Below are 15632 nucleotides of genomic sequence, written 5' to 3' on the forward strand. Positions count from 1 at the left end.
CAGTTTCGCAAAATCACGACGTTTCAAAATGCTAAATGTTACTTTGTAACATTCGAAATGTGATGCACAAAAGCCTCCCTCAAACAGATTTGAGGTTCTTTCGGAGAACTTTTGCCTGGGCTTTGCCGTTGCTAGGTAACAGAGACGAGCATGTGACTAGAAGACGTCTCTAGACCCCGAGCTACTGGTACAAAGCAAAATCAACACATTTCTGCACTCAGGCTTGTTTCTGAAAGACTAATTTGTTAACAGATGTAGAAATTGACAGGCATATTTTGATTAATCAACTGACAAACCAACTCATTCCTCTGTCTTCTGATGCGTGTGGTTGTGTTGCTAGAGCTCCTCAAATTGTAATCTGCTTTCTTTTTGCCCAACCCATAGTAAGTAAGCTTCTTATGTGAATCAAGCAACTAATTACATGGCAGCTGCTGCTCAAGACGACCATTTCTGCTCATGGAGTGAAAATTTAACTCTATTCACATTTGATATTGTGGCCTGAGACAAGAATATTTACCATAGTTTGCCTATATGTTCATTTGGCAACAGGAAGAATGTGCCTGAATTAGGACGTTTGTATGCAAATCAACACACTGCTGCAATTAAAAGAGCAAAATAAATTAATTAAAGAAATAGTTCCTCCAAAAATGAAATTCTGTAACCATTTACTCATTTTCATGCACTCTTAAGAAAAGGTTCCATATAGAACCCAAAAGGGTTCTGCCGCTCGCTTCATGTTTGGAACCCTTAAAAGGTTCTAAATAGAAGGGTTCCATCAAAAGAACCCTAAAGGGTTCTTTGAGACAAGTGAAAAAGTTCTATATTGAACCTTTTCGGGGTTCCCAACATGAAATCATAAGCATTTGGTTTTTATTTAGTTTTTGTTTTATTACCAGAATAACAATTAATAGATATGTGAATTAACAAGTTTATATGCAAAAAGGGTGCAAAGGGTTCTTTTTTGTAAATCTTTGTAAATAGAGCCTTTTTCGCATAACGGGTCCTTTGGAGCTGAGGAAAGAACACTAGGGTTCTATATAGAACCCCAAACAACCTTTTTTTTTTCTAATAGTGTTGTTCCAATCCTATGTGACTTTCTTTCTTCCAAGGAACACATAAGGAAATGTTAGGCTGAATGTTCACCTCAGTCACCATTCACTTTCATTGCATCTTTTCTTTCCATGCAATGAAAGTAAATGGTGACTGAGGCTGTCAGTCCCTATAATTCTTTCTATAACATCTCCTTTTGTGTTCCATGGAAGAAATAAAGTCATACAGGTTTGGAACGACATGAGGGTGAGTAAATTATACTAACCCTTTAAGTGTATTTTTAATCTTAGAATAGTTTATAGACTATTAAGGTGTCGAATTATGCATCTTCTCGTACAGTACTTTTGGAACACATAGTGCTATGCTAAAGTTTGTGACCGTTGCCTGGATTGATCTCCTCAGAAATGCGAGCCAGGAATGAATTCCTGTAATCCAGCTTTATTCAGCATGTGTTTCAGAGGAAATTACCAAAAGGGTCTTGTTGGAGGAGGACAGGTTACTTTCTCTAATCCACTGAGCTTCACTTCCTGTTGGTCCCTTGGGCCCATAGCTTCAGACCCTAGTATTTTGTGCTGGGGTCAAAGGTCTTTAATGACTTTACAAGTTAGTTAGATGGTAATGTTTATGTTAAAGGAACAGATCATCCAAAAATGAAAATGCTGTCAATGCAAAATGCATGTACTCACCCTCATGTTGTTCCAAACTTGAATCAAGGAGAAATTACATTTTGGTTGGTACTCACAAAGCTATTATATGGCATCAGAGGACTTGAAATGAAGTACTCGAATAACACTTTTAATATACTTTTGCATATTTTTGCATAGTACCCATTTATTGTAATTCCACGGAAAAGGGTGGCCAGTACAATCTTCAATATATCCTCTTTTGTGTTCCATGGAATAAAGAAAGTCATACACTGCAAAAAAAAAAAAAAAAAACTATATATATATATATATCAATAAAATCATTTTCTTCATTAGTACTTTTGTCTTATTTTCCAGTAAAAATATCTAAATATTCTTAAAACAAGACACACTGTATTTAATTGACAAGGAAAATGGCACAAGATATTAGGTCTTGTTTTCAGAGAAAGCTGACACAATTGAGTAAATTTGATGCTTAAAACAAGACAAAAAATCTGCCAATGGGGTTCTGAAGAAGACAAACTATATTATGCCATTTTACTTGTCAAGTAAATGTAACTTGTTTTAAGAATATTTCGATATTTTTACTAGAAAACAAGACAAAAACTACTAATTAGGAAAAGGATTTTTTGCAGTGTACAGGTTTGGAATGACAAGAGGATGACAAATTAATGACAGAATTTACATTTTTACGTGACTTATTCCTTTAAAATGTTACTGGTTACATAAAATGTTCCAGAGTTAGCACAATTTAAAACATTTTGACACTTTTGGTATTTATTAACCATCTTGTATAACAACCCTGTATAAATTAATATTTACTACCATGTGTACATTACTCATTGCCAGCAAATTTTGATGATGGTGGCTCTTCATAACTTGTTTTTTCCAGCAACTTGCTGTGTTGACCTACTGATACAAGTCACATATTAGCCATTTTCAGATAGTAATGATTAAAAGGACATGTCACATTCACCAGCATCATCTCACAGTGCTTTTTTATTATGTGCCACCATGGGTAAAGACAATACCGTAAAGATCAGCGAGCAATGATGTCTAGTTCAGTAGACTCAGTCAGATGTGGATCAGTGCGTAGCCTCACTGTAACATGATTTCGATATACGTTTGATACTTGGCAAAGGCTGTCAGATCTCTTTAAGGTGCATAACTTAGGCGAAGAAATATTTTTTCAGTTGACTTTCGTACTTGCAAAGGTAGTCAATCTAGGCTGGCTTCTTAGCATTTAACAGACGCTCTTATCCAAAGTGACTCGCACACAAAGATAGCTATGATTTCGAAAATGAGCCTGTAATATAGCTTTGATATTGTCTATTGTTCTAGCAAGAATTTAAGGTCCACTATTCCTGCCTGTAAAGTATTACGCAATGTTTGAATAAGCTAAAGAAACACTAATGAAGTCTGTTATTTGAACAGAAAGAAAATACCGAAATCCTCCTTTTCCTCTTCTGCACGTGCTCTTTAAACCTCACACATGTTTCAGGGCCTTTCCGGTCTTATTCCTTGAGCAACAAGGCTGCTGTATTAGAAACGGGAACAGAAGTTAACACAGTTGGCACTAATGAAGACTTCTAATCCTCTCGGTGTAAACAGCACCCTCAGTGGCCCTATTAGTCACTGCCGCAATGCCGACAGAAAGCTGAGAAGCCTGTGTGATGGCATTTGTGTTTGATGATGACACTGGATTGTAAAACTTCACAAAGAGAGAGTATTGTATAATAGTTTTAACTTTAAATTAATATAACATTTTATTAAACCAACATAAAATATGCAAATACACCAATAAAATAATGATCATTGCTTAAATCATCTAGAAATCAATTCTTGAGGTAACAATTGCAGATTATCACTTTTCCCAGTGTATGCTGGGCACTTTTTGGCTGCTTTCCTTCACTATCCAGTCCAACTGATCCAATTCAAAAACAATTATAAATTACATTTTTAGTTTTGTAAAGAAATTCATATGTAGGCACAGTTTATATTTGTACTCAAAACTAATTTCAAGCATTTAATCATTAGACCGCAAGGCTTTTAAGATCATGAGAAACATAAATTCACACACGTAAACTTACAGTTGACAGAAAAAATATTTAGCCTGTTTTTTACATTTTACACATTTCAATTTCATAACAAAATTCCATCAAATTGAGCTGTGTAATTTTTAACTAAAGTAAATTAATAAAACTTTTTAAATATTTTATTTATTATTATTTTATTTTGTTAAAGATTTCTCAGTTCAGTTTTATGGATTTTTTTTTTTTAATTGAAATGCGTAAATCTTAAAATTATTATATATATATATATATTTTTTTACATATTTTTGAAACATTTTGAAAATGTGTGCAATCCATTGACATGGTAGATTTTTAGTAGATTTTTGACACTTGACAGAATGGCCATTTCTGTTAATCGCCAATTGGGCGATGCCAACGTAGTCTCAAAATGAGATGGCGAAACCATAAAATATCGTACAACCTGGCTTATAAATGTATGCATTTCAATTTCATAACAATTCAATTGAATTGAGTAATCTTTAAAAAATTAAATTAAATAAAAAAGCTTATATATTTTAGGTTTTATTAATGTAACTTTGTTAAAATGTGATTAAATTTTGTTATAAAAAATTGAAATGCGTAAATCTTAAAAAATTGGCTAAAATATTTTGAGTGAAAGATACTACTTTTATTCCCACATAGACCAACTGATAAACAAACAGAATTTCAAATCGATACAGTACTGGCATCAAATTTTATTTAGCCTCCTATCAATCTCTTTATTTTAAGAAAGGAAATCTCTGTGCACAAATTTGGAAACTCATTCAATATTTATTTATGCAATATTTATAGCCTGTAATTAGCTTCCCTCATCTCTTTCCTAACCTTTCTTCTGTGGTACATAAGAGTTATTTTACAATTAAAATCTAATGGGACTCAGCTATGCTGATTTGCATGGTTTAATAGGCTCCCCGACTCCATGTTTGCCTCCTTTCCACTCGCCGTCAATGCCAAGTTGCCTTAGCGTACCACTGGGTCCTTTCTCTCGATTCAGTTTAGTGGTGCGAGCCAAAGTCAGTTGTAAAGCAATTGACTGCTTTTTGCATCATCCATTTCCATATGAAGTAGGCTGCAGCTCTCTCCTCCACAGTATGGCTGGCCAGCGCTGGCGCTCAACTTTGCCAGCCATTCCCGCACATGCATTCACTCCAACTGCAACCAAAACAAGGCGGTATTGATGAAAGAGGCAGCACCTCTCCCATGGCCCCCGCGGGACTGGAAAGAGATGTTTTGGGGGGCTAGTGGCTGGCAAGTGCCTTTAGTGTTTTTAAAGGAAGGAGGGCTGTCGGAATGGAGGAGGATGGGCGCTGGGGGCCTCTTTTTTGCTTTCCTTCTAGCAGGAAGCTCTACTGTATTCCCCCATTCTACTATCCATCTCCATTGGCCCTTTTGGCTTGCTGACACGTTCAGTTATAGGGCTGCAGCCCCGCCAGTCGGCCCCATTGTGCCTTTGTGATCTCTCAGTGGGGTCTAAGTCTTTAGGAGGCTTCATTCTAATGAAAATTCCTCCACCGCACTCTCTTTGTGGCCTGACGTTGGTGCGTCCCTTGTTTTTCCCCTGCAGATAGTTTTGGGGATTCTCGCCTGCTGAGGGTTTAAGTTGGCTAATTAGAAAAGACATGGCCAGAGAGGAGGCAGAGAGAGAGAGAGAGAGAGAGAGAGAGAGAGAGAGAGAAAGAGGAAACACCAAACAGAACAAAACAGGGTGAGCAAAGACATTTATGAAGGAAGGAGAAACAAGCTCAGACCCTATCAACAGGAGGAGATAATTTGCATAATACAAGCCACTCTCCTCACAATGGCCCGTGGGACAATCGCACGGCTGTCCTCTATAACTGTTGTCATTCACACAATCTTGGTTAAGACATCCAAATAAAACCCTTTTTAAAGCCACCCCAGGAAATTACAGGGACGGCTGCTGCTAAATGCTTCATTTTGCTGAGTGCTGGAATAGGATAGGCCTTGTGCTGTGCACTTTACCTGTCAGTTTTCCCAGTGCTGCTGATACTGTCAGGAAACACAGGCTTTATTTGGAAGGTCTCAGCAGATACGTTTCGGCTCTTGGCAGAGGTTGATGAAAGTTGGTCGCTTAATGTATAGCTGAATAAGATCCAAAGTTAGCCAATTCTGTCCTTTCAACCTGCTGTTTCATATTGTTACACCTAAGAAAGTGACAATGAAGCATAAAATGGATTAACTCCTATGCCTTTGTGCATTACTTTAGACCTTGACATAATAAAGTACAACTATTTGTTGCTTGTTCAATTTAGTTGAGGAAATGCGAGACAATTCTTGAACTTAATTTCACTGTGTGCAATCAATTAAAATTTGTAAAATGGAAGTTTACTAAATACATTCACATCTAGATTATGCGTGAATATTTTTTTGTTTCATTCCAACATGGAATTTTAATTCATGGAGTGTTAATTATTATTATTTTATTTATTTATTTTTTTGTGCATGTGGTTTATTTACAGTAATACTCAACTATATTAAAACATGGGTAACACTTTACAATAAGTCTCTATTCGTTAATGTTAGTTAATTTATTATCATGAACAATGAACAATATACTGCAACATTTATTAATCTTTGTTAATGCTAGTTAATAAAAATACAATTGTTCAATATTAGTTCATAGTCAGTTCAGTTTTGATTTTAAAAGGGTACTGAACCAAGATTAACCCTTAAATGCATGGGAATTTCACTAAACGCTCTTACATATTTGGGTCTTTAGAGACCCGGCATGTATATCTATCAAAAATGAATCTACAAAATACCCAGAAAGTGCAAATGTTTCAACATATTTTCAAGAATATTAGAAAATGATCAAATAAAATATATTTGGATATATTTTGATGTTTTATTTTTCGTATATCAAAAGATAATGCATTAAATCAGGACAAATCAAGAACAGGATTCATTACTTTCACACTGAAATTTTATGAGATGCAGCTGGCTGTCAAACACAAATTGAGTACACATAAGTATTTTCTCAGGCATTTATTGAGTCTAAATACAGTAGATGCACAACTTACACCCAAACGAGAAAAGTTGTACCATACTGTTCATGTGTTGTACTTGCTATAGTTTACTTCCACGTTGTTTCTTCATCAAATAGCAATGTAAAATGTAAATCAAGCCAATCACGGAAACAACAGCACCACTTTGAGTAAGAAATAACATGTATATTATGTGTGTACACGCACATATAATTCACCATTGTTGCACAGAAAATCAACGTAATATAGTATTAATCTTTATAGATATAGTACTCATTTCTCTTGTAGTAAACATAATAAACAAATAAATAGTTGTCCTGTGATAGTAAATGTATAGTGATATGAAATAATTTATGGAAGTGCAAAAAAAAAAAAAAAACCAAGAAAAAAAAAAGTAGTGTTACATACCTAGAGTCTCCAATGACCCTTTATAATTTTAGCACTTTTTTATTTTTTATTTTTTTATTTTATTTATTTATTTTTTTCAATTTTGGCTTTTTTTGATGTGTGTTGCACTATTTATAAGAGATCGATTGAGGAATACTAAAGAAGTGTGGGCATAACTCCAAACACAGGAGTTGAAATGAGGTCCTGGGTCTCTAAAGACCTGAGGTATATGTTTAAGGGTTAATAAATACTGTAAAAGTACTGTTCATTGTTAGTTCATGTTGACTAATGTTACAAATGGAACCTTATTGGAAAGTGTTACCAAAATATGATTATGATTCTTTATTTCTTGTTGTATGCCAGAAAAGATATCACAAACCAGTGTTTGGTAAAATGCCCAAAATTTTAAAAATATATAAAAAAATGTAAAATGGTATTATGTAACAATGTAAATGAGTAATTATTTTAATATTCTGTAAAAACAGAGTTGTGCGTTTAGGTGCATGTGCGTACTGTAGGTCCTGAATCCTTGGTTTAAATCTGTCAAAACCTTCTTATTTTCATTGCATCTAGTACGCATGATTAAATTAAGTTACTGTAAGTTTGCCAACAAGACTAAAACAAACCCTTTTGTTTTAAGTAGGTGGAAAAGTTTTCATCAGTTTAATTAAAGGGATAGTTCACCCAATAAATAAACATTCTGTCAAAATGTCTACCTCAGTCACCATTCACTTTCATTGTATGGAAAAAAGATGCAATGAAAGTGAATGGTGACTGAGGCTGTCATTCTGCCTAATATCTCCTTTTGTGTTCCACAGAAGAAAGTCATGGTTTGGAACAACATGAGGGTGAGTAAATGATGACAGAATTTAAATTTTTGGGTGAACTATCCTTAAGTTATTTGAACTTTGTTTTTTAGCGTATCTCATTCTCGTTCACATCATATCCTGGCAGCACATGTGGAAATGCATTGTTGGCTAGATGCTTGACGTTTAAAATTCTATTACTGCGAGCGGGTGTCGGTAAGAGCGTCTTACCTCCCAGATCCTGTATATGCCAATTGTCTACCTGTGCGTTACAGACGCTGCTGAAACCTCCGGATCATGTCCTACCAACAAAGAGTGCCTTTGAGCAAGCATAGCAGCAATTTTATCATTAGTAAACTGAGCAGGAAAAAGGCTTGCTTCCCAATTGGCTGCTGAAGGAGTTAAAAAGGAAGCCCATTTGGCTGGCATGCTTTAAAAGGGTTTGCTTTGCTGTTTGGTCTGGACCTCTTGCTATGAGGAGGCCCTCATGGAGCTTTTAGCACCATGGCTCAAGCACAGCCCCCCCATGGCCTTCTGGCACAAGACAAAATCCATTATTAAAAAGTACATCACAGGGAACGAGGCCGATAAACGTTGAACTCATGCATAATAAATGCTCTACTAATACAACATTTGTTTTGCCATGGCATAGAATCAACAGGCTGTCTGCTACATCCTATATTTTAAATTAAAGGATAGTTCACCCAAATATTACAATTCTGTCATTATTTACTCACCCTCATGTTGTTCCAAACCCATATGACTTTCTTTCTTTAATGGAACACAGAAGGAAATGTTAGGCAGAATGTTAGCATCAGTCACCTTTCATTTACACTGAATGGAAAATATATAGCTAATATTCAGGGAGGGAAAAAAAGTCATATGTTTTCGGAACAACATGAGGGTGAATAAATGATGTCAGAATTTTCATTTTTCCTGAACTATTCCTAAACCGTACTGAAAGCCTTCCAACATGCCATTATCTCACAACAAGAGGGAGTAGTTTCTCTATCCATTTAGAGATTACTTTATTGCACTGTAAGACTTTATGTTGTCAGTCGGATGTCTAAACATATTACCTCTGATTTTTCAGCAAGGTTACTGGTCGGCTAAATGTCAATGATGACCTCATAGTTTAGTCCACTTCTCAGTTTCCTATTGGCAAGAGCATGTGCGATCAAGCTGTTTATTTGAGTCACACAAGTTTCCTATGATACAGCAGGTCAGATAATGTTCTTGAAAACTGAGATTATAAATACATTTCAATACTTTTAGTATTTTTTAAATACAGAATGGTTGTTGTGGTTCAGTTAGAAGACACTGCACTCTTAGGCGATGTCCACACTGCATTTTCTTTTGAAAATGCATTATTATTATTATGTTTGTGCCTCTCATCCACAGAAAACCACCGTTTTCCTCCACTGAAAACAGAGTTTCAAAAACGCTCTCCATTACCGCATATTTTGAAAATGATGACGTTAGGACGTTTATAAAATTACGGATTAGTGTGGATGTGACCTTAGTCCTTTGGAATTTTTTAGTAGTTCAATTAGGGGATAGTTCACCTAAAAATTAAAATTCTGCCATTATTTATTCACCCTCATGTCGTTCCAATTCAACTTTATTTTCTTCCATGGAACACAAAAGGAGATATTAGGCAAAATGTTAGTTTCAGTCACTGTTCACTTTCATTTATTGGAAAAACGATTGGTTTGGAACAACATGAATGTGAGTAAATGGTGAATTTTCATTTTTTGGTGAACTATCCCTTTTTTTGTTTTTTTTTTTAAAACAGGCTTCCTGTTTCCATTTCAATTCCAATAATTTCCATTATTTTTTTATGATTTTTCCAGCTATTCGTGACTACTGGGTAAGGGTTTTAAAAAAATAATTTTATAGAGATTACACTCACACAAAGAGTAATTTCTAGCTCATTCAAATTATATTCGTTTATGTTGACTACACTCAAAATTATTTTTTTAAACATTTTAACTTCATTAAAAATTTCCATCAAATTGAAATTGAGTAATCTTTGACAAAATTAAAAATTTTTTTTAAAACATTTTAAGATTTATTTATTTAATTTGTTTGTTTGTTTTTTATCTAAAATAGTCTAAAAAAAAATTTTTTAGTGTATAAAAATTTCCATAACTTTTTAAGATTTTATTTCTTCCCATGGTCATTTCCAGGCCTTTAAATCACAATTTTTAAATTCCCTGATATTTCCAGTTTTACATGACCATGGAAACACTGATTACAACTCAGGGCCATTCATTTTCATTTCTAGCTGAAATTGAATTTCTAAATTAAAATGCTGCAACTTCGTTTGAGAATATAACATAAGTTTCACCATAGACTATGTGTGTGTGTGTGTAAATGGTGATAAGACCCCCCCCCCCCCCCCCCCCCCCTTCCACCTTGCATCTCCCTTTGCTTTTGGAATTTGGGTGTAAGGTCTATGGTACCACCCGGTACTGATATTTATCCTAATTACATTTCTGACAAGGAACAGCATGCACCATTCATCAGTGTCAGCAAGAGACAATTAGATTCCCACATTCCGCTCATCCGAAGGAGAGCTCCGCTCCTGAACTATACTGATTGTGTCGATATGTCCTGACATCGGGGAAGGTACAGTCACTCACAAAGGCAGATCAAAAGGAGAGTTAGGGCTGTAGTAGTGCCTGCTCATCGGCTGTATGCTCGGCTCCATTACATGTCAATGTGCTTGTCTAAATGCTTCATTAATAGCATCTGATTAAATGCATCTTCATTAGTTGCATCTGCATGCATGCCTAAGAAGGAGAGAAGAAAACTGTTTATTCAGCATTTATCACAGTGGGAAGATGCGTGATGCTTTGGCTTTATTGATTTCCCTGCAAAAAATATTTGTTATAATCAGTATTTTTGTCTTGCTTTCCGGAAAATACTCAAACAAGCCCGTCTGGCACCAACAATCATGCTACGGTCCAAATCACTGAGATCACAATTTTTCCCCATTCTGATGGTTGATGTGAACATTAACTGAAGCTCCTTTGTAATGATTTGTAACTTTTGTGTCCATGCTCAAAGAAGACATTTATTGACATTATTAAATAGTAAGGTTAAAAAGGGTCTTGAATGACAGAAAAAAATAATTTTAAGATTTACGCTTTTAAATTTTATGAAAAAAAAAATTAATTGAGTAATCTTTTATTTTAAAACTAAAATTCAAAAACGAAATATTTTAAGTTTTATTAATTTAGTTTTGTTAAAAATTGCACAATTCTATTTGATTAAATATAATTTTTTTTTTTTAAATGTGTAAATCTTAAAAATAGGCTAAAAAATATTTTTTTGAGTGCATGTATTTCCAATATAATTTTGCATTAGACACCATGTTTAATCTGAGCTGACTAAAAATGAATTTGGAAATTATATGGAATGTGCACTGATATTCCAATGGATCTGAAACATTGATCATGTATCCTGATCCTATATTACAAGTTTGTATCTAGAACGGTAAGAACCGAGGTGTTTGGATTGCTCATGTACAGAAGGGCATTTGTTCACGTGGGGGAGATCCTGTGAACCTTATCTTGTAACTCCTGAAATGTTTACATTATTTCTTATTACATGACACTATCTGGACTTCACAAACTCATCATGGTCAGATTTTATGATCTGTGGGAGCTAACATTGGGTAATCATGTAGGCCTAAATGATGAACATGTTTTTTTCTCCCGTTGTAAAAGAAAATGAATTGATGCAAAGTTCCAAGTCATTTAGAGCTGGCAATATCAGAGGGCAAAGCACAGGAAAGAATGTTAGACAGCATTTTTGTGGGAACTAATTCTGTTTTGCAGCATTACCAGCTAAATCTCTTCAGGACTAGAGGCTGTGTGAAATTTTCATTCATGCACATAGACCTTTTGATATTCTTTTTAGTAGTTTTGGATAGCAGTGGGACTTTCTGTCCAAAGAAGAGTGTTTGAAACTTTGCCTGAATGACACCCTTCACCTTTACTGACTAATAATGAGAACAGATCATCTCTGAATATCTTGTTCTTGTATGTGTAGGTTCTGGTTGTGAGGTGGGATCATTCCGCTGTGGGACGGGCCATTGTATTCCAGCAAGTCAGAGATGTGACGGCACAGCTGACTGCTCGGACAGCTCAGACGAAATTGGCTGCCGTAAGTATCTCGTCCTCACTGATTGATTATGTTACCCACACTGACTCATACGGTAAGCAGTCATTAGGTCACACTGAACGGTGATAATAAATGGCAAGTATGAAATAAAGACTTAACAGCAACAGCAATTCAATAGAAGATGCCAATGTTCAATAAATAGTTAATAATAATAATGAGAATATACAATTCTTTTGCCCAGTAATATACAGTAGTTCATTAGCCTAACATTATGTTGTTAATGGTGGCCAAGGAACATACTGCTGCATTAATCACATTATCTCATTATAATATTTATGTTTATTTTTCACATTTTTAAAAAACGCAAATACTCTATGTATATATATGTATATGCTGTATATAGATACATGTATAAATCTCTCTCTATATATAGATACACACACATATATATGCATAATACATAAATATATAAAATACGAAATGTATTTCACTTCCTCTATGTCAGCTCTTATATTCCACTTCATAAGGAGTCTGTCAAGGAATTTTGAGCTCTTTGGAATAAAACCTCTTTGTACAGGCCACTCAAATCTTCTAATTTAGTTAACAAAGCAGCCTCATTACACTCTCCCAGCCCAGCCCACCTGCGAGAGCGGCCAGTTCCAGTGTTTGAGTGACGGCGAGTGCATTCCACAGCACTGGGTTTGCGATGACGAGGAGGATTGCGAGGATAGTTCCGATGAAAGGCAGCACTGCCGTGAGTACTCCTTATCAGCATCCGTCTGTCTCCCCCTCGCTTTCTGTTTCCATTTCAATGTCCATCAGAGCTCAGAGCTCCATTAACTCTCAGTAATGTCCTGGGATGTTTGAGAAACATGATATCTCAGGTGTGCACGCTAAAGTCTGAAAAACAGACGACACAGCATGTGCATGTCTTAGAATGAGGACCCCACTTTAGCGAATATGAGGACCACCCAGTGCACTCTTATGAAAAATATGTCTCTTTGATGTTTTCTGGCAGCTGGAAGGACATGCTCCACTTCACAATTCACCTGTACGAACGGGGCCTGCATCCCTGGAGGATACAGGTGCGACCGTGTACCTGACTGCCTTGACGGAGGAGATGAGAGAAACTGCCGTAAGTATGCTGCTGGCATGTGTGATTGAATTAGGACTGGGCGATATATAGCTACAAAAACAATATCTTTATTATTATTTATTTTTTTATCCTTTTGATGAAACTCAATATCTCTAATATGTATTTTTATGTATTTACTATGTATTATATGGTGTGTGTGGGTGTTTTGAAAGCATTTAAAACATTTTATTCATGATGTGCAAACTTCAAGGAACATTTTGGAAGGATGCTGACGGAAACGAATTGTTGATTCAGAGGCTTGAATTGATTAATTGAAACCAACAGCTTGAACTGTTTTACAGCAATGAATCAAACTAACCTACTCTAAATCTGATTTTGCTACTTAAGTTAAAATCATCGATGCTAATAAAACATAACTGCTATGCAATGAAGCATACTGCGTTGAAGAAAAATTTTAATTTACCTCGATAGATGTTTTAATTCATTTTAATACAGGAAAACTGAGTGATTGCGGCAAACGAATAATTGATTCAGATTACTGAATCGATTCATTGAAACAGACAGTTTGAACTAATACACGGAAATTAATCAAACTTACCAATATCAAATCTCCATTTTCATGTTCTCATACGGGTTGCGAGACTGTCGCAAAGCTAGTCTCATGACGCAGTCTTTAAAAGTGCATTAAAAGCATTGCTATGATCACGATATTGCTTGATTTTATATCAGCAGCATAATCAACTTGAATATATTGTGAATAGGGACCACATTTGGGAAAAAAATGTACACAAAATTAACCTAATTAAAATCATGATAGGTCCTAGTATGACTATTAAATCGCAAAAGGATGCAATGTAATTGAATAAATAAATCTGCATGTGCTGCGTGAAGCCATTCATATGCTAAAATCAGCACTGTGCCTGTTGTAATAGATGACAGAACAGAGCGCTTATTCACTGTAAAGCACGCATTGCCTGCAGACTATGTTTAGATAATTAAATCGCAGCATTTTGCGCTTTAATAATCACACTGGGCCATTTAAACAACTGCTTATCAGGAGGTGTGAAGTTACCGTCAAAAACACACACAAACTGATATGCCTTCATGTCAAAATAAAAGCTCTATTAAACTTGTGGCTGAAATATGTGAACACTGTATAATAAAATGTAATATACACTCAAATGTATATTCACAATAATAATAATTATAATAATAATAATTTTTAACCAATATCACATAAGCAAGAGAGCTGTTGTCATCATTTTGAAAAATAAAATTGAATACACAATTTTGGGTTTCAAAGGGCCCTACTTAAAAATAACTTGAAGCAATGTTTACTTAATTGAAAAACACTTGAAGGAAACATACAGTTGTTTTAATTTATAATTTTCATTGATATTTAACTTTTAAAAAGGCTAAAAAAGTGTGCTCAGTAGCATAATATCCATTTTTGCTGTGGTATCAGAATTGGTATCGAGAGTTGTGAAATGTTACTGGTATTTGTTAACGAATAGGCTACTGAAATGTTAGTATCGTGACAACCGTAATTGTGAGTATTCGAGATATATCACTTAACTCTGGATTGTGTATGTGTGTGTGTTTGTATGTGCCTGGGGAGTGGGTCTTCTTCCCCCTCGGAGGCTCCTGTGGCATTTTAATCAATTTGTAAGATTAAGAGTATCGCTGATGGACAAAAATGGCCACAATATGCTTCTTGTTTGTCAAAGTTGATTGCAGATTCCTCTGTGGATTAGTGCGAGTGTCAGTTCAGGTAGGGTACAATGAGGCTATTGGCACACCTTATTAGTGTATTAAGACTGAACTTTTATTTTATTTTTATAAATTAATGATGGAGCGTCATTTGTGTGAAAATAATTAATAATGGAAGGTTGTTTTTGTTTTATTATTATTATTTTGTTAAAGGTGGCAATGGTATAATTATAGTGATTTTGTGTTAATATAGGGACAATATGTAGTTATAGGGCAAAATTTGTCAACTTAGACAAATAATTTATTTATTTATTTATTTACCTTCTTTTTTTGATGATTTTATGAGTAACAAATTAAGATAATGCTTGTTCAAAATAACCACTTAAGAAAATAGTGCACCATTTCCTGTTTATTTCAATCACATTTGGCATTTCAGAACATCTCAAGGATTCTATAAACAAATGAATCTCCATTGTGATTGGATCAGTCAATGTGAGCCCACTTTGAACATTTTCCATAACAAATCTATTCACCTCGCAATGTGTTTTATGGGGCCTTTAGCCACTCTAACAGTGGGGCTTTTTTACCCCAAATACTATCCTTTCACTTATTGGACAATTATTATTATTATTTATTTTATTTTTTTTATTGAATCACATTGAACAAAACTGAAAATGACAAATAAGTATTTTAGCTCAAAATAAATGTGATAATTCCAGGGATTTTCATAAACT

General features: G+C 34.9%; 1 protein-coding gene across 1 annotated transcript in view; it reads left to right on the top strand.

Moving 5' to 3' along the window:
• The window catches only part of LOC127447450 (low-density lipoprotein receptor-related protein 2-like), a 135348-nt gene that overhangs the window by 631 nt on the left and 119085 nt on the right, over positions 1-15632 (top strand). The window contains 3 exon segments of the mRNA XM_051709337.1: positions 12021-12134; positions 12724-12846; positions 13111-13227. Coding sequence (XP_051565297.1) covers positions 12021-12134; positions 12724-12846; positions 13111-13227 — 354 coding nt within the window.

This window comes from Myxocyprinus asiaticus, chromosome 10 (assembly GCF_019703515.2).
Source record: "Myxocyprinus asiaticus isolate MX2 ecotype Aquarium Trade chromosome 10, UBuf_Myxa_2, whole genome shotgun sequence".
NCBI lineage: Eukaryota > Metazoa > Chordata > Actinopteri > Cypriniformes > Catostomidae > Myxocyprinus > Myxocyprinus asiaticus.